The 19,160-nt window shown below is 42.4% G+C and overlaps 1 protein-coding gene across 1 annotated transcript in view; it reads left to right on the top strand.

The window, feature by feature from the left end:
- The first annotated feature begins 7,624 nt into the window (after window positions 1-7,624).
- Window positions 7,625-19,160, top strand: part of dpysl5a (dihydropyrimidinase like 5a) — a 14,656-nt gene continuing 3,120 nt past the window's right edge. The window contains exons 1-11 of the mRNA XM_037695237.1: window positions 7,625-7,891; window positions 10,802-10,960; window positions 11,577-11,756; window positions 11,921-11,989; window positions 12,116-12,160; window positions 14,252-14,327; window positions 14,458-14,614; window positions 15,870-16,011; window positions 16,108-16,250; window positions 16,983-17,190; window positions 18,273-18,441. Of these exons, the coding sequence (XP_037551165.1) occupies window positions 7,631-7,891; window positions 10,802-10,960; window positions 11,577-11,756; window positions 11,921-11,989; window positions 12,116-12,160; window positions 14,252-14,327; window positions 14,458-14,614; window positions 15,870-16,011; window positions 16,108-16,250; window positions 16,983-17,190; window positions 18,273-18,441 (1,609 nt within the window). The 5' untranslated portion in view covers window positions 7,625-7,630. The remainder of the gene's footprint in view (window positions 7,892-10,801; window positions 10,961-11,576; window positions 11,757-11,920; window positions 11,990-12,115; window positions 12,161-14,251; window positions 14,328-14,457; window positions 14,615-15,869; window positions 16,012-16,107; window positions 16,251-16,982; window positions 17,191-18,272; window positions 18,442-19,160) is intronic.

Raw genomic sequence — 19,160 nt, 5'->3', positions numbered from 1 at the left:
TTACTGTAGCATACTGTACACTTAAACACTTGTTTATTCTACATTCCATAGCATAATATTCTCCAGGTTTGTTCTCAGAATGTTGCTTTGAATTTATACATATACGTTTGTTTTTACCAGCAAAGATTTTTTTTTTACTGTTCAATATTTGATGATACTGTCAATGCTTTCTGTGGCTTTGTTTTTCTTATAACTGTTTTATGGCCTTTACGTTTTTCCTCAAAAACCAGTTTGTACAGCAAATGTAGCAGCCATTCTCCACGTTGACACCTCCTTATACTTATGTTTAGTGTCCAGAGAGAAGATAAAGGCTCTGTATGTACTTGTGCTGGAGAACACTTGAATAAATGTCTCGTTTTGTGAAAAAACAAAATACTATCTTGTCTTCTGTCTATAGAAAGAGACGGGTAAAACAGCCACCAGAGAGCGGGTCCACACAGAGCTGAGACTGGGCAATACTGGAGAAAGATATGGGAGGTATCACACAATGATGCCCCATGGCTACAAGATCTGAGAGCTGACCAGTCCCAGGACAGGATCCAGTGCTCGTTACATTGGCAGACCTCAGAAATGGAGACTCAGGAGTGAAGAGCTGGGCTGCACCCGGCCTGTCATGATCCACATCTACTGGCTAAAGAAGCTGCTCTCCATGAACACCTAGCTAGTAGCTGCACAGATGAACCAGCTGCTAATGGAAGGTCCCACCCAGAGTGGTTGACACAAGGCTGGACAGTCCTGATCATGAAAGGGGCGATCCCATCCAACTGCCAGCCAGTCACCTTCCTCTACAATATGGAAGCTCCTATCTGGCATGAGCAGCTAAGATAAAGAAGGGATTTGGTAGAACCAGCTGCTAGTGGACAGAACCGTAAGACCAGACATACAAACCTGAGCACTGCCTGGATTAACTTTTTTAGATTCTTGTTTTGAAAGTCAATTATAATGACTTCCAGTGATAATAATATTAATATTGGCTTGCTGCAAACTCATCCACATCAATACCATAAATAAAATGCTACATTTTATCATTATCAGCAAATTTATTTAAACCCTAAATCAGAGTCAGAGTTTCTTTATTGTCATTCGCACCTCATGTGGTACATGTGGTGGAGCGAAATTATGTACACAGGGTCCCAGTTACATCCAACAATAAAATGTATAAGAAAAACAGTAATAACATCTAAGATATGAACTAAGAAAAACATCAACTAAATATACACTAAGCACTCATAACATAAAACATTGAACATCAGCACAAACATGAACATGAGTCTGTGAGCAGATGTGCACGCATGAACACATCAACATTGAAACAGATCAGCAGCAACATGAAACAGATCAGCAGCAACATGATATGGTTTTTCACAGTGATTATTCTAGTTAGAGATTCATGAGTCTAACAGCCTCAGGGTAGAAGCTGTTCCTCAGTCTAGTGGTTCTACACTTAATGCTCCTTAACCTCCTTCCTGAGGGGAGTAGGGCAAAAAGTGTGTGTGCTGGGTGGGTGGGGTCCTTCATGATGCAGGTGGCCCTCTTCCTGCATCTGGAGGTGTAGATGTCTGTGATGGTGGGGAGACTGATTCCAACAGATTTCTGTGCAGCCTTCACCACTCTCTGCAAAGCTTTCCTTTCTGCAGCTAAATGCTGAAACATTTATTATTGTGGAAAAAAAATAATTTTCCTCAGAAACTTATGGCAGCTGAGAAGCTCTGCAAACATAAAAATAATTTAATACACATCAACAGCCGACCTTAGCATAAATGCTGGTCTCCTGGTTTATGCGCTGGCCTAAACCCATTGTTGTGATGTGCGTGTGGAAACTGTTCCCTGAGGAAAAATAGACAATTGTTACTTCATTCAATGAAATCAGCAACTCTAACAGCAGCCTGACGTCATCACCCTCTCTGTCTGAAAGTGGTACAGTCCAGTACAGCCTCCTCAGAGTGGACACGCCCACCGTTGGTTCTGATTGGCTGCTGAAGCCACCGAGCCTTCAGTCGGCGCTGCTGATTGGATCGTGACGTCGCCTCACCGCCTGGATGCTGCGGCCCGCGTCAAGGTAACCATAGAAACACAGACTGAGGCTGAACGAGCGGAAACGCACTTTCAAAATAAAATGGAAAAGTTTTCCTCCTGTCTGTTAGCAAAATATTTATTCAACCACTGGACGAATTTTGATGAAACTCAAGGGAAGTAATCACTAATTGATTATCTTTTGGAGTCAATCCCATTCAAGATGGCCAACGCAGCTAACACTGGTTTATACAAAACATGTCCATAACTCAGCCAGTTTTAAAGGTTAAATTTGGCGTGATAGTCTATAATTGCTAATTGAATAAGGAAGGTCTGTCACAATCAGCTGACCTGTCCAAACACAACAATATAGTTTAGATATTTCACTCAAATCTGGTGTGGTAGCTAAAAGTCATGGCCAAAGTCTGAGTTCTAGACATTTTACAAGATCTTTACCTACAACATTTATAAAAACTGTTACCATCAGTTTGTTTGTCTGTCTGCAAAATCCCTTAAGAGCCTAAGGACCGATTTGACCCAATCCTCACAAAGCAATCAGTGAACGTATCTACAGCTGCCGACATTTTGGAGTCATCCATGGGCTCATTAAATTGTTTTATCACAGAAAGTGCTTCTAATTCTGTCAGTTTTGTACATAAAGAGACATAATTTAGTGTGGTGGTTGCAAAGAGTCACCCTTAACTGATTTGAGTATAAATAAAGGTTGAATGAATGAATGAATGAATGAATGAATGAATGAATGATTGATAACATATTTCACAAGATGAGATTGTGGCGGCCACATATCAACCAGTTATGAAAGTGGTAGTCCATCTTTCACCGCTGATCCATAGTCGGGTCGTGGAGGCAACAGGTCCAGGAGAGAAACCCAGACAGCCCCTCTCAGCAGTACAGTGAAACTCTTGAGCTCCAGCTGAATCCCAAGTTCTGGGTCTGGAGGCCTTCTACCAGGGGACTTACCTGAAACACCTCTACATGGAGGAGTCCTAATCAGATGCCCAGACCACCTCATCTGACTCTTTGATGCGAAGGAGCAGCGGCTCTACTCCGAGCTCCCCCTCGACGATGGAGCTCCTCAGGCTGAGTTGACCACCCTACGAAGAAGTTCATTTGGGCCTCTTGTATCTGGGATCATCTTTTGGTCACAGTCCAAACCTCATGGCCACAGGTGTTGTACACACAAGTAAATCAAGAGCTTTGATTTTCTACTCAACTCGTTCTTCACCATGACAGACCGAAGCACGTTCATTACTGAAGATGAGGCACGACACGTGTTCCTTCAAGGATTATTAGGTCTTGACTTTAGTGAGGAATAAAAGCAAACCTGACTTTTCAGATTGTAAAACTCTGATAGTCGGCGTGTGATTTTATTTTGAAAGTCTGGACCAGAAGTGTCCTTTCTTGTCCTTGCTGACTTCACGACGGTGATGCTGCAGTGTGCTGGTCCGGACCGGTGTCTGTCTGCTGTGGGTCGGTGCACAGAGCCGTCCTCGGGTTGTGTTCTGGGTTCCGGTCAGAACCAGTGAGCGGACTGGAGCAGCTGCAGCGGGCCCACCAGGAGGTACGTGCTCCTCATGATGAGCCTCGGAGATCTGCAGCGGGACCATCCTCTCTGTGCATGCACACTTTTGTTTGCACGTCCCCGGCTGTAGGTGTGGGTGTCTGCTCTGCCTGGGGGGTGTAATCACCACACATCAGATCTCAGGGCTGCAGGTTTATATTTATATTCTGTTTAAGGGGTGGGGGTGGGTGGGGCAGCCTAAAGTGGGTTTAGGTCGCTAATGAGAACTGATGGGGGTTCTTTGTGCCACAGAATGTTTTCCTCTCTGAGCAACCAATAAGCCAACAAGTGATGAGAATCTCATGAATCTGTTTCCAGTAATGTCTGAAGCAAACCCTCACGTGCTGATTCGCTTCTAAACAGTTGCATCAGTCCAGTGGGGGAGAGGAGGACATCCCTCCATCTGTCTGCCTTCAGATCTGGGTTTGCGGAGGAGTCATTGCCTGGCACAGAAGTTGCCGCACCCTCACACGTTACGCGTCCAGCACGCACGCACAGACGCGCACACACGCACAGTTCCTCCCATCAGCACCACAGCCTGAAGGGAGGGAGCAGATTGTTTCTTTGTTCAGGACTGTACTTCCTCTCCATCAGCAGCTCCTAATGAATCAGACTCATCTAATATTTTCAGTTTGTTCCCTTCTCTGTCAGATCTCGGGCGTTTGGACTTCACCGTGGCAAGGCTTCAGAAGATGTTAGAAGCATTGTTTTCAAATTTGTGGTCAGAAATATCCATCCATCATCATCCATCCATCCATCCATCCATTGGAAAGATCTCCAGTCCATCACAGGGACACCTAGGGACAATTTAGAGTTACCAGCCTAACATGCATAGCGACCATGTAATAGGCTGATAACATCCGAACCGGGTGAAACCTGGAGAAAACCCACGCAGCACGGAGAGAACATACAAACTCCACCCAGAAAGGTCCCTGGCCAGGATTTGAACTAGTGACCACTGACAGGCAACTGCACCACCGTGCCGCCCTAGTCAGAAATAGTCCAGTTTAGATGTTTAATTAGTGGCTACAACAACACCATTTAAATAATTTAAATGTGTATTCAAACGTTTTAGAACTAATTTGGTTTTATCCTTTTAATTACTTATTTAAATTAAATATAACTCGCCGTTAAAAGGTATGTGCCTGTTAGCAAAATACCTCATGAACCAAGCTTAGATAAAGTACCGGTAATCATTAGATGTACTTCTACAACTGAATAACGTTTGGCGTCAAGCCAATTCAAGATGGCCGTCACAGTTAATCAGTCTTAGTAAACACAAAAAATGTCTGTAACTCAGTCAGTTCTGGAGTGTTGGTAACTGAGCATCATCCCAAATTCATACTCCGAGCACCACAAACATGAGATCGTTGCTTAAAACTTATAACTATAGCTTTTGATGTCAGTCTTGTTTGTCTTTCAGCAAAATATTCCGTTAAAAACTGGACAAATTTTAATTATACTTTCAGGAAACACTCCTTTGTCATCATGTTTACAACTTAAACAAAAGTTTATCACATTTAAATTGGGGACCATGGTAGATCTTAGCCCACATGACATTTGTCGCAGCGTTGTCACATTTACAGATATTGATGTAAAATTTGAAGAAGTTGAGTGTTTGGTTTAAAAGCCACTGGGACGTTATGTTTAGAAAATAAACGTCTCAGTTTCTCTGATACCCCCTCAACATCTGGAATGACCACTGGTCTGGGTCTGGGTTCCTCCTTTTCACCTGATGGCTGACTGGAGTCCTGTTTGGGGTTCTTCTTTCAGGAAGGCCCAGTTAGGATATCCACATTGCTCTAGAGCCTGTCTTGTGTAGGATTTCTCCTTCTGCCTGGCTCCTGAGCTAGTGGGGACGCTGTCTGCTCTGTGGTACAGAGTCCTGATGCCTCCTAACTTGTGCTCCAAAGGGTGATGGGAGTCAAACTGCAAATACTGGTCTGTGTGGGTGGGTTTGTGGTACACCTCAGTTTGCAAATGTCCTCTATCAGAGACTGAGACCTCACAGTCCAAGAAAGCCAACCTGCCATGACAGAGAGGAGTGAAGGAAGCCATCTCTGTGAGGAGAAATCGTCCATCATTAAACAAGGGCGGAGCCTCCATGTCCAACTGTCCCCCTCCTACAATGTTGTTATTGCTAGTATCACTCAGCCCTCTGTGAATAGCAAGCGGCCATCAGGGCACTAACAATCAGTCATTAGGCTGATGGTCTTCCTTGATCATGTGAACAGCTAGTTCTGGATGTCACCAACAAACTGGGTGAACCACTATGAGAAGGTGCTATTTATGACTGAGCTCGTTGCTGCTCCTCAGACTGAAGAAGTCTTAGATAAAAGATGAAACGTTTCAACCAAGAAGAACCCGTCCAGAAGACCTGACTCAACCTTGTTAGAAGTAGAAAGCATAGATTCCTCACATGAGTGGGGTGGCCTGTGTACTCGTATTTATGCAAACAAGTTTATATGGTGGTGGTGACCATCTTGGATTTTGACTTGACAGCCCAATTTTTATTAAGGGCCTTGAAGTTAACGTATATGCATATGTTAGCCATCTTGGATTCTGATGTGGAAACCCAATTTTCTAAAAGAACCTTTCTCATGCCTAGATGTAGCCGCAATGGAAGTCAGTGCCTCCCTTATTTTTCAAGTTATCACGTTCACAACATGCATGGACAGACTGGGGGGTAATTCCAATTCCCCTTTTCCTCTCCAAAGGGTACGTTTACCATGTAAAATTGCTGTTGCATATTGTCCATCGACTGCACTGATTTAGAAAGTTCTGGACCAGGATCAGCCATAGAAAATCCCATACCACTTGATATTATGCTTTCCAACCCTCTGTTTGGTTTTATTTGGCCTCCACAGTACGTTGCACATCATTGTACATCACTTTATATGCGTCACTCCTTCCAAGATAATGGCCTTTTTGATCCTTGTTGGTCTCATTGTGACCCCCCAACTGGACTCAGCTTGTGTGTCACCAGTGTCCACGTCATGTTTCAGGCGGTGACTGACACGGTCCCCTCAGAGTCGGAGCTGATGTCAGTCACGGTGTGACAGACTGGACACAGAGCATCGCTGAGCTGTTCCTCTTCGCTTTAGCTCTTTGTACGCACTGGGTCAGAATGAGGTATTCCTTTAATCTCTGACTTTTCGTTAATCTATTGAGAACTAACCGTTAGCTGTAATAATGTGAACGCTGATTCAGCAATCACGTTATTGTTTTCTTTTTGGTTTTTCTCTTTACTTTCTTTAGTAACTGACCACGTCTGTATACTTTGGTATTTTAACGATTCTTATATCGAATCATCAAGCTCACTGGGAAAATGGATGCTATGAGTTTTGACTTTTGTAACTTTTACACTTCTTAAAACTCAACTTTATTTAAAAGGATTTATTGTCCTCATAGAAACAAATTGAAATATCTTGAATTCCTTCAAAAACGTTGTTTTCCTTTAGAAATCTGCTTCAAGGAACTTGTCCTGCTTTTGTCTTTGCTTCTTTTAGCTGTTATTTAAGCTCTAACTAATGTTTTAGAAAAATAGCTCCTAGCTAACCTTTTGATACTTTTAACCATCATTTTTAGCTTTAACTAGCTGCTTTTAGCATGCTTTTGATTACATTCAGCATGTTTAGCCTCTTGTAAAATTTTACCTACCTTTGCTGTTTTTTGCTATTTTGCTGCTTTTTTTCATTCAACCTTTATTTAGACAGGTAAAGCTACTTTTAGCTAACTGTTGCAACTTTTGGCCTTTTAACTTTTTTCTTTTAGCTGTTAGCTAGTGTTTTTCTCCTTTTAGCTGTTACCAAGTGTTCTGCTTCTTTTTGCTTCATCACTTTTGTTCCAGCTCTTTCATGAGATTTCAGAAGTCATTCAGCACTTTTTCAGATGATGCAATTTCTCCAGCATGTTTTATTTTTGTCATCAAACGAGTTAATTTGTTTTGTATCCCTCAAAATATTCCCAACAAACAGAATCTGTGATACTGTCTTCACAGACCTGCATGTTTCTTGTCGTTTCAGAGCAGTAGCCATGTCTTCCAGCTCAGCAATGCTGCGAATCTTGATAAAGGGCGGGAAAGTGGTGAATGATGACTGCACCCAGGAGGCCGACGTCTACATCGAGAACGGCATCATCCAGCAGGTGGGGAAGGAGCTAATGATCCCGGGAGGGGCCAAGGTGATCGACGCCTCAGGGAAACTGGTGCTTCCTGGTGGCATCGACACCAGTGTCCACCTGGAGGAGACCTTCATGAATGCTGTGACGGCAGATGATTACTACAGCGGCACCAAGGTAACATCCATCTGCAACTGGAAACAATTAAATGGCTGCATGTTATCACTCATGATCATCTATCCATCATCCATCTATCCATCCATGCATGCATCATCTTCCGCTTATTTCAAAGTCGGGTCGTGGGGGCAGCATCTTGAGCAGGGAGGTCCAGACATCTCTCTCCACAGCCTCTTCCAGCTCTTCTGGGAGGACTCCAAGGTGTTCCCAGACCAACTGAGAGACATATAGTCTCTCCACCGTGTCCTGGGTCTTCCCTGAGGTCTCCTCCCAGTCGGACATGCCCGAAGCACCTCTCTAGGGAGGCATCCAGGAAGAATCCTTACCAGAGTTCATGACCACAGGTGAGGGTAGGAGCGTACGTAGACCGACCGGTAAACAGAGAGCTTTGCCTTACAACTCAGCTCCCTCTTCACTACAACGGACTGGCACAGAGTCCGCAATACTGCAGACGCGGCACCAGTCCATCTGTCAATCACGCTCCATTCTTCCCTCATTCCTGAACAAAACCCTGAGATACTTGGTAGCCATGGCCACCATTGGCCACCTCCTGGCTCCACAAATGTGCCTGGCTGTCGATAAAATTGCTCCCATCACTCTGCACTGGCTTGGACAACAAAAAAATAAAATTCCAGTCTAAACAAACTCTCACCTACAAAACTGCAAAACATTCACTATTCAAACATTAATATAGTAAACTGAATGAAGTCAGTTCCCGATGGAGCTTGACTATTTGCGACTTTTTATCGTTACTGTTTCTGTCATCTAACATTTTTTAAATTATTATTTTTTAGTAATCAGCGCCTCTATAAAGTACTTCTGAACCTTTTCTACTACAGGTACATGTACATTTATTTTGTGTTTGTACAAACTAAAAGTGTCACCTAATTCATATCAACAAGCAGGCAAAGCAGAAAAAAATAAACATAATTAAAAAAATTAAAATACACACACCAAAGTAAGAACACATGTAACTGGTGGAGTTGTGAACTACACAAGAAAGCAAGGCAAAGCTTGTGTTGATGTTTGAGTGGTAATGTTTTCACCCCCATCTGTGAGTGGGTGCATGTGTTTGTGGGTCAGTTTGTTAGCAGAATATCTCATCATTCACTGGAACAAAAATTTCAGAAAACAGTCATTGGATGAACATCATGTTGTTGCTCACCCAATTCAAGATGGCTGCCACAGACAATTGACATTAAAAAGGCTATGAATAAGTTTTTTGGCTAGAATTTGGTGTGGTAGTAGTTGATAATCATTAACATATATACTGAGCACTAACATAAAGTTCAAGAATTCTGAATAAAAGTTTAAAGTAACCTGTTTGTCAGAAAAATATTTCATGTATTAGTGGCCAGATGTTAATAAAGATCAGAAAAATAATAGTAGATCCACATCTACAACTGATTAACATTAGGAATCAGTCAAATTTAAGATGGCACCACAATTTATTCACATCAGCCAACACAAAAATGGCTTAAAGCAGGGCTAAACTAAACTGCTCAGGGGCCGGATATCCAGCCGTTATTGTTATTAAGTTTGTTTGTTTTATGGTTTAAAGTCTAGTTTTATTTAAAAATGAACCCATTAGTGGGCCGAACTGAGCTCACCTGTGGACCTGACTTGGCCCCCGGGCCGCCAGTTGAATATCCCTGGCTTAAAGGTCATCAGTTTAATGGAAATTGGTTACATTTTTGTGTGGTAGTAGCTTAGAGTCATGCACACTGTGTAGTCCAAGCACTAACAGATGGCACACGCTCGGTCAATGGTGGATGAAAGTTTGTGTAAAGTTATTTACAAGGTTGGACCAAAACAGCAGACCATTTACTTCTCACGAGACAACCTCAGATTAAAAATCTGGTGGCTTATATGCATCCCTTCAAGGAATTTAAAGGTCTTTCATTTTTATAGATTTTAATGTTTTGTGACCTTGATCTGTGAAAGGTGTTCTATAAATAAACTTACCTGCAAACTGAAGCTGTTCAGAGAGCTATCTACAACAGGTAAGATATTAGTTGTTTGTCTTGATCACGTAGGACGTCTCTTAAGATCTGAACTATCCCTTTAAGTTAATGAAAGCTGAGAGGTGAGGGCTGTGTGGACAAACAGAGACGGTTGATATTCTCTGCTGCTCCATCCCCCCCCCCCCGTTACCCCCCTCCCTGCCCAGTCTGCTGCCATCAGAAGAATCCCACAGAGAAATGTAGATCACTCTGCGTTGCCATGGATACTGAGGAGCTGCTGCTAAGCCTTTTCACTTCCGCCATTGTGCTGTGAAACAATGGTCTCTGAAGCCACACCCCCCGTCCCACCCGTCCTCCTTCGCACTCAGCTGCCTCCAGGGTCAGCGGGCACATGCTCGATGTAGCATGCACTTATACACAAAACACACACACACATATGTATATGTATGTGTGTGTATATATATATATATATATATATATATATATATATATATATATATATGTATGGTTAGCACTGTTGCCTCACAGCAAAAAGGTCCTGGGTTCAATCCCCGGTTGGACTTGAGGTCTTTCTGTGTGGAGTTTGCATGTTCTCTCCGTGCTGCGTGGGTTTTCTCCAGGTACTCCAGTTTCCTCCCACAGACACAAAACATGCATGTTAGTCTGCCTTCAGGCCCAGGCCTCCCTTGCAGAAGAGATCTGTGATCTCAGTGGGATTTGCCTGGTTAAATAAAGGTTAATAATAATAATAAATAAATTCTGAGAATGACCTTTTTTTTTGCAAGTTCACAAAACATTTTGCTAAAAGACAGACATCGCAAAATCATTTAACACCAGGCAGTTGACAAATATATCAACATAAATGGGTCTACTTTAACAATGGCTACACCACAAAAGATTTTAATAAATTATACTTGGAGCTGTTTTTTTGTAATTGTTTTTTTAGGCTGCTTTAGCCGGAGGCACAACGATGGTGATCGGACACGTTCTGCCAGAAAAAGACGAGTCTTTGCTGGAAGCCTACGAGAAGACTCGCAGCTCAGCGGACTCTAAATCCTGCTGTGACTACGCTCTGCATGTGGGAGTTACGTGGTGGGGACCCAAGGTACAGAAACACATTTTGTGCTCATATTTCCACCTCATTGTGTTATTGTTGTATGATGTGCCTGTACCACAGCATTTCTACAACCATCATCCAAGGAGGGCGGCTCCATTCAGTGAACCGTCGGGCCCTCTGGCTCATTTTGGCAACAAAAGTACACTTGCACACGACACTGCAGCTTGACAACATGTAGTACTTGATGGCAGAGAAGATGCTGCTGCAGCACGGGAGTCAAACAGGAACGTGGCGTTGCTCCATCCTCCATTTTATTGGTAAACCGCTACCTTGGGGGACTCCAAATTCTGTTCCTAACTGGGCAACCAGAAGAACGTTAACGTCCTGATGTATGCTCAAAATGTTAAAATGATGTTAGAAATGCAGCTGCCAGGAAAAAGACAAGGAGGAGAAAAATGGATGCAGTTAGAGAGGACATGGAGGGAGTTGGAGTGAGGACAGAGTGAGACGGAGGAGGAGGACTCGCTCTGAGGACCACGAAGAGGAAACTGCCAAAATAAAAAGAAGCATTTTCTACTTTTAGCCTTTAGTAAATCTGAACTGCCGGTGTCAGACAGCCGCAGCTCAGTGAGACCTTTAAAACGCCTTTCTGCTTCCTCTGCAGGTGCAAGCTGAGATGGAGAAACTCGTGAGAGAGGAAGGAGTGAATTCCTTCCAGATGTTCATGGCTTACAAAGACACGTTCATGCTAAGGGACAGCGAGCTCTTCCAGGCCCTGCAGCACTGTAAGGACATCGGCGCCGTCGCGAGGGTCCACGCTGAGAACGGGGAGCTGGTGTCCGAGGTGTGCAGCGGGACACTAAATCTTCATTTGCTCTTCAATTATTAAACTTTCTGGGATTTTCTTGAAGGAAGCCTCTCTCTTGCTTTTATGTCAGAGAGTTAAAGTAACATCCTGTGGTTAGAAGATGAAGTTATAAAAGACATTATTTTTGTGACTTTATGCAGGGTGCGAAGGAAGCGTTAGATCTGGGCATCAGTGGCCCAGAAGGGATTGAAATCAGCCGCCCTGAAGAGGTACGACACTCTTCTTACCCAGCCTCTGTCTTTTCCCATCAAACAAACTCTTTGTTCATTCCCTGCTTTATTCTGTAGTTTGACGTTGAATAAATAAACTCGATGATATTCTTTGTTTCTGTGCAGCTGGAAGCAGAAGCAACGCACCGGGCGATTACAATCGCCAACAGGGTGAGTGACTTACTGTCTAGAAGACACGACGTAGTTCAAGAACAGGCTACAAACTTACAATCTTTGCTAAATAGTTCATCTTTGTCACTGTGGGCAAGAATTATTTGTTAAAAGCATTTGATCCTTTTTCAGTTTTGCTGGCGCTGCAGCGTTTACTGTGTCCAAAAATATGACAACTACCACATTTAAAGTATTTTCCTGAGCGTTTAGGTAATAGACCAACAAAAATGTAGTAATTATTCTAAAGGGGATGGTTTTCAATAATATTACAAAGATTTAAAAATGTAGATTTGTATTCTCAAACTCCTTAACTTTAACGTCCTGAACTATAATCCAGAGCAAACGACGGCCTGCAGAAGCTGCTTAAATATTCCCAGCTGTGAGCCTCACAGGTTTGTAACAGAGCTTTTGATCAAACAACATCATGAAGACCAAGGACCACACACCACACTGGTCAGGGATAAAGTTTGGTTAGATTATCAGCCTGAATCAAGGGTGAGCAACGTTTATTTTTTTTTTCCAGAGGACCAAATCAAGATATTTAAAGCAGTTTAAGGGCCGCTTATAGAATTATAAAATAAACTTTCTTTAAGATAGATAATTTGGAAGAGTTTTCATTTCAGAGTTTTATTTTTGTAGCAGAGCTAACATGCTTGTTAAAAATATACTATATCAATACTCCAGCGAGTGTAAGACGTACTTTTTGATAATTGGCTCTTGTGACGATATATTCAGCCTAAATATGCACAAACGAGAGAATATTATACGTTTTCTTTTTGAGTTCAGTCTAGTTCATTAAACACAACAAAAGTTTCAGCCTGTATTAATCGAAATGTTTTCTATGTATTTGTTCTAGACTTTTAATTTAAATGTTCTTAAAATTAATTGATAAAATGCTACTTTCTATCAGCTTATTTAAAAGTAGTTTTTTTTTTCCCAATTAAGAATATTGGGAGCCGGATGGAAATAGTCCAAGGACCACTTTTGGCCCTCGGGCACAAAGTCTGTCGTGCTAAAAGCAAGAAAATAAAAGTGGAAAGAAGCAGAAATGTGTAGAAAACACTACATTTAGCAGAAATTAACAGAATAAGCTGAAATACGAAGAGAGAAGCTAAATAGATTTAAAAAAAGTCCTAAATTAGCAGCAACAACAAACAAAAAACACTTAAATGAGCAGGAAAAAGGCTAAAAATTGCTAAATAAGTAGCTTAAAAATGCTGACATTAGCAAATAGAAGAGCATAAAAAGTTGAAATTATTTAAGAGCCACAAAAGGCAAAAAATTAGCAAAGAGAATAGCTGGAAAAAGCTAAAGTTAGCAGAAAAAAAATCTCTAGAGTAGCTGAAAAAGCAGACAGAAGCTGAAATTAGTATAAAAAAGCTAAAAGGAGTTGAACTTAAATAAGAGCTGAAATGAGCAGGAAAATGTTTTGAAGAATGTGGAGAGCTCCGTTTATTTTCTTTGAAAAATACATGGCTGAAAATGCTAAATATTTCGAAACGTAAGAATTGCACAGGCACCAAAAGTTACAGCAGGAATGTCCTGAATGAGCCGAACGTTTTGAGATATGGCAACAAAGTTCACGCTCAATCATCCAGGTACCAAATCCAATAATTCTCAGTCGGGTCATCTGGACAGTTTCTTTTTTATAGAGACGTTTCGCCCTCTATCCGGAGGGCTTCATCAGTCAGAGGAGTTCCAGTCATTTTGAGATATGAGTTATTCAAATAGCTCAAATATTTCAGAACAAGTTACATGACAAAAACTGTACGGAAGAAACATGAATCTCATGTGTGAAGGTTTAAAAAGTATTTACACAATTAGGTGACGTCTGGATGTTAGTAAGGGTATCAGAGCGAATGGGGATGAACACAAACACACATCACACTTTTTAAACATTTTATTTGAAAATAAATGTAAAAAAACATAAATTTCCTTTCACTTCACAGTTATGAGCTACTTTGTGTTGGTCTGTCACAAAGTCCCAGTAAAACCCTTTGTTAGTGGCTGAATCGTGACAACGTGTGGAAAAGCTGAACTCGTTTTCAAGACAATGTAATTAAAACCACGTGTTGCGTTTCTCTCCTTCAGGCTCACTGTCCCATTTATCTGGTGAGCGTGTCCAGCATGTCTGCAGGAGATGTGGTGGCTTCAGCCAAGATGCAAGGTGCTCCTCAGCGTTACCTGAGATCTCCACACACAGAAAATCCTTCCTGTCTGGACATGCCACTGTTCTCTTGCTAGCCTTTTAAATGTATTATTTGATTTGAAAGCGTTTAAAATTTTTCTGGCCACAGGGAAGGTTGTTCACGGAGAAACGACCACGGCGTACGCCGTCCTGAACGGCATGCAGTATTATCATCAGGACTGGTGCCACGCTGCCGCCCACGTCACTGTGCCCCCTCTGCGTCTGGACCCCAGCACTCCAAACTACCTGATGAGTCTGCTGGGAAAGTGAGGAAGAGTTGACACTCATTAGTTGACACATTCTCTTATTTGTTAAAAGCCTGGCATTTCTTTCAAGGTGACCCCCACTGCCTTTCACAGGATGACGCTCATCCATGACTCTGAGGACAAATAACAGTTTGGATCAAATCGTGCAAATTACTTTATGTGTAATCCATCATACACGTTTGTGTTGTGAATGACTCTCAGCTACTACCACATTGAGGATTACCATAGTTCAACAACAGCCATTGTTGATTAGCTCTGGTGGTCATTAACTCCAGATGTTAATCAGCTGTAGGTGTATATCCACTGATGACTTTATTCAGTCAACCTTTATTTATCCAGGAAGGCTCAGTGAGGCACGAGGACTCATTTTCAGGACCTGTTTTAGACAGACAACAGAGTCCAGTGTGAAGTATAATTTCACTGCTCTCCCCGGCCCAATTTGCACAACGCATTAAGACAATATTATTAGAGGGATACGCATACAAGGAGAAGATCAAACTATACATATATATATCTTTTTGCTGACGATATTTGAATCTACTTGGACCAACCTGTTTTTATAAAAGTTATTTTTTTAATCAGCCAACTGACAAACTGAGTTGTCTCCGAAAGTTAAAGATGTAACGCAGTTCGAAGCACTTGGAGTGTGTTGTGCCTGTCAGCTATGCCCACAGCAAATATTTGCACACTGCGTGTAATATTGACTGAATTATTGTGATTTTTGTGTTAATAAGGACAGTTGGTTGTTGCAGCCATCTTTAATGTAGTAGATTTCAGAAGTTAATCAGTTGCAGAAGTACGTTCAATAATTATATCCTGAAAGTTTCATTAACGTCTGCCCAGTAGTTTAAGACTAATTTTGCTAACATAGCTGACTTTAAAATTGTTAATGGCAACATTTTAAACAAAGATGTGTAATACAGTATGGTAGTGCTCAAAAATGTGTTGGGGGTTAGTCTCAGCTACTCTCACACCGTGTCGTAGGCCACTCTTCATCGACTGAGTCACTTGGCTGTGGCAGCCATCTTGAATCAGGCTGTTTCCAAAAGTTGACCGGTTGTAAATTTGCATCCATTCAGGATTTTCTGAGCCCATCATTAATATCTGTCAGCTGGTTCACAAGACGCTAACTTATGCAAACAAACCCACAAACAACGGGCGCGATCATCTCATTTAGATCGGGGCAATAGTAGCAGCTCATGCCAGTCTTTGCCACTGATGCAGAAATTAATGGGACTCGATGCTCTCTCTGCAGCGACAGTCTGAACGTTGTGGCATCAGACCACCGTCCTTTCACCATCAAACAGAAAGCTATGGGCAAGGATGATTTCACAAAGATTCCTCACGGCCTTCCTGGCATTCAAGACCGCATGAGCGTGATCTGGGAGAAAGGAGTGGTAAGCATTTGTTTTCTTGTTTTCTCCCAGCCTGGTTTTCAGCTGTTTTTGTAATTTTGCAAACATGGTAGATTTTATCTCTGTTGTAATTTCCAGATTGGAGGTAAAATAGATGAAAATCGTTTTGTCGCGGTTACAAGTTCAAACGCAGCCAAGATCTACAACCTCTACCCCCGGAAAGGCAGGATCATCCCTGGAGCTGATGCTGACGTGGTGGTCTGGGACCCCGAAGGATCCAAGTATAAAACTTAATCTGCACATTATCGAGCAGCATGTCTCACTGCAGCGTTGTCTTCGGTCTCCGACACCGACTGCATTTATTAAACCAGGAGCGGGCAGTGATTTTTGAATATGTGAAGTGAAAATGGGGGAATTTGAAGAATAAAAACAACCATTATGACAGACTTTTTTGCAAAAGGATTATGGAACAATTATACACCGTAGTTAGTGCCCCACCCCTTTCCTTCAACAATTCTGAGTGTAATAATTGTGCTGAAGATGCTAAAACTGGGTCGGTAGAGCTTTAAGAAGCAGAACAATAGCTAAAAGCATGCAGCTAGAAGGTAAAAAGTCAAAAGGCTAGCTAAAAGCTAATGACAACATTAATAAAAAGCATCAAAAGTTTAGCTAAAATTCTCAGCTAGCAGAAGCAGAGCATGTCTCTGTTTCTGAAGCTTCTGTTTCATTGGAGGGTTCTTCAGCTGCAGGACTTTTAATTAAAAGCAACTTTAAGTCACCGGTGTGGGTACAACACTTTCATTTGTGAGCAGCAGGAATTGCTGCATGTTGGACATATGTTTGTAGAGGTGGCCGAAAGGTATGGGGACTGTACAGGACCAACAAAACCAGGATGGGTGAGAGGTGTTTAGTAACATTTGATGAAAATCATAGAACTACCAGATAAAATGTGAAGGATGTTTTTGCCTAAAGTGCCCCTCCCTGAACCGTCTCCTCTGTATCTGTGCCTGCAGGACCATTTCGGTGGATAACCAGTTCCAGGGCGGGGACATAAATCTGTACGAAGGCCTCCGCTGTCATGGCGTGCCCCTGGTTACCATCAGCCGCGGACGTCTGGTCTATGAAAATGGCATGTTCACGTGTGCCGAGGGTTCTGGGAAATTTTGCCCTTTAAGGACTTTCCCAGATTATCTCTACAAGAAGATGGTTCAGAGGGAAAAGGTATGAGCTGCACATTCAGTAGATGTATATAAATAAAGCCTATTAAAACAGATCTAAACATGCGCTACGTTGATGTTCCCCACTGCTGAGGGATTTATATACTGAACGTTTGTAGCTTTTAAGATGAGTGTTTTTCTGGACTGGAATTGAACAAGTAATTCAAGTAAACCTTAATGTTTGTGGTGCAAACTTTCAAGTTGCTTAAAAGTATAGTTTCCTTAAATGATTGGGGGTGGGGGGTGGGATTAATCTATGGTGGCCAAGGCCACCATTGGCCACCCCCTGGCTCTGCCTGCTGGTGGATGTTGTTCCCTCCCCTCACCAGGTCCCGTCACTCTGCGCTGCCTCAGACACCCGCCCCCCACCACGCCCCACCACGCCCCCCAAAAAACTATTTGTCAGCAGCTCCTACCCACTTGAATATCTTTCTCCAAAAACATTAAGGTTTCCTTGCATTCCCTGTTCAATTCCAGATTAAAAAAAACCACTCATCTCAAAGACTACAAAAATTCACTATTCAAATCCCTCAGCAATTATTTTATCATGTTTATATGTGTCAAAGTAATGTTTTTTTTTTTTTTTTGCTCACCATGCTCCATAATTTTACTGTTTGATGTGTTTATGCCCTAATTATTGTAATGTTATTGTGAATATTAAATGTTCCATGGCCCTTGTTCCAGTCAGTCTTCAAGGAGCGGTCGGTAAAGGGACAGCAAGAGATCATTTTTATTCTCCTCAAGGTCTGATTGATATGATTACAGTGATGTGGATCCAGAGTCCTTGGGAGCTGTCAGAGCTTCCAGATACAGGACCTCATCGCTTCTGTCTGCAGCTGGTTCTGGTAACAGCCTGACAGGGCGGGGAGGGGCTGGGTGTTCTCTACAAAATTAACTTTTCAGGTCAGGAAGTCAGAAAGGGTCAGAGCCTCCGACAGGTGAAAGCATTGATAAATGTGAACTGGTAAAGTCATTGATCTTCTGTGATTGCTGGCTGTTCTCCAAAGCTTTGTAGTAAATCTGATGAACTTACACCTGGTTGTTTTGGGAATCTCTTTTTTCCACATTGATACCTTGTTTTTGCAGAGCCAAGCAGTAAAAGCTGTTGAACGAGAGCCCTACACAGGAGAAGTTGTTGCCGTGGTGAATTCAGGAAAGAGGGACCTGGGAGCTTCAGAACTGGACACCCCGACACGCCCAAGCACACGGCATGGGGGTGTGAGGGACCTCCATGAGTCCAGCTTCAGCCTGTCAGGTGAGGATTAGTGAAGTTACAGTTAAGAACAGCCAAGGAAAAAATATGGAGCTATTTTGTTCACCTGTCTCGGTTTGAGACTCATTCAGTGCCAGAAAAATTTTCTAACAAAACGACTGAACTTTAATTCTGTAGTTGAAAACATTTGCTTCCCATCTGGGACGCTTTCTAAACCCAAAAATGGAGCATGTGAGCGTTCCGGTATTTTTAAACTGTATGAGTCGCTCAGATGTGTAATGCAGGTTTAACTAGCCGCCTCTCACCAAAGTCACTAGAGTCTTTGTTCTCGATGTTTTGGTCGCATGGATGAAGGTGTGAATTAGAGTGAAACCACCGGGGAGTCAGGCTGATTGTTGCATTTTACTTAGAAAGACGGGATGAAAAGGGAACCAGATGTTGAAAACCTATTAGTTTCAAAGAGCCGTTCAATTTTGAATGGTAGTGATGTCAGCTGTATACAGCTGTATGTCGTCATGTACACAGCTGTATACAGCTGCATGTCGTCATGTACACAGCTGTATACAGCTGCATGTCGTCATGTACACAGCTGTATACAGCTGTATGTCGTCATGTACACAGCTGTATACAGCTGCATGTCGTCATGTACACAGCTGTGTACAGCTGTATGTCGTCATGTACACAGCTGTGTACAGCTGCATGTCGTCATGTACCCAGCTGTGTACAGCTGCATGTCGTCATGTACACAGCTGTGTACAGCT

This window comes from Nematolebias whitei, chromosome 21, assembly GCF_014905685.2.
Source record: "Nematolebias whitei isolate Nwh7 chromosome 21, NemWhi1, whole genome shotgun sequence".
Classification (NCBI taxonomy): domain Eukaryota; kingdom Metazoa; phylum Chordata; class Actinopteri; order Cyprinodontiformes; family Rivulidae; genus Nematolebias; species Nematolebias whitei.
Note: the sequence above shows the minus strand (reverse complement) of the source record. Positions and strands in the feature narration are given on the sequence as shown.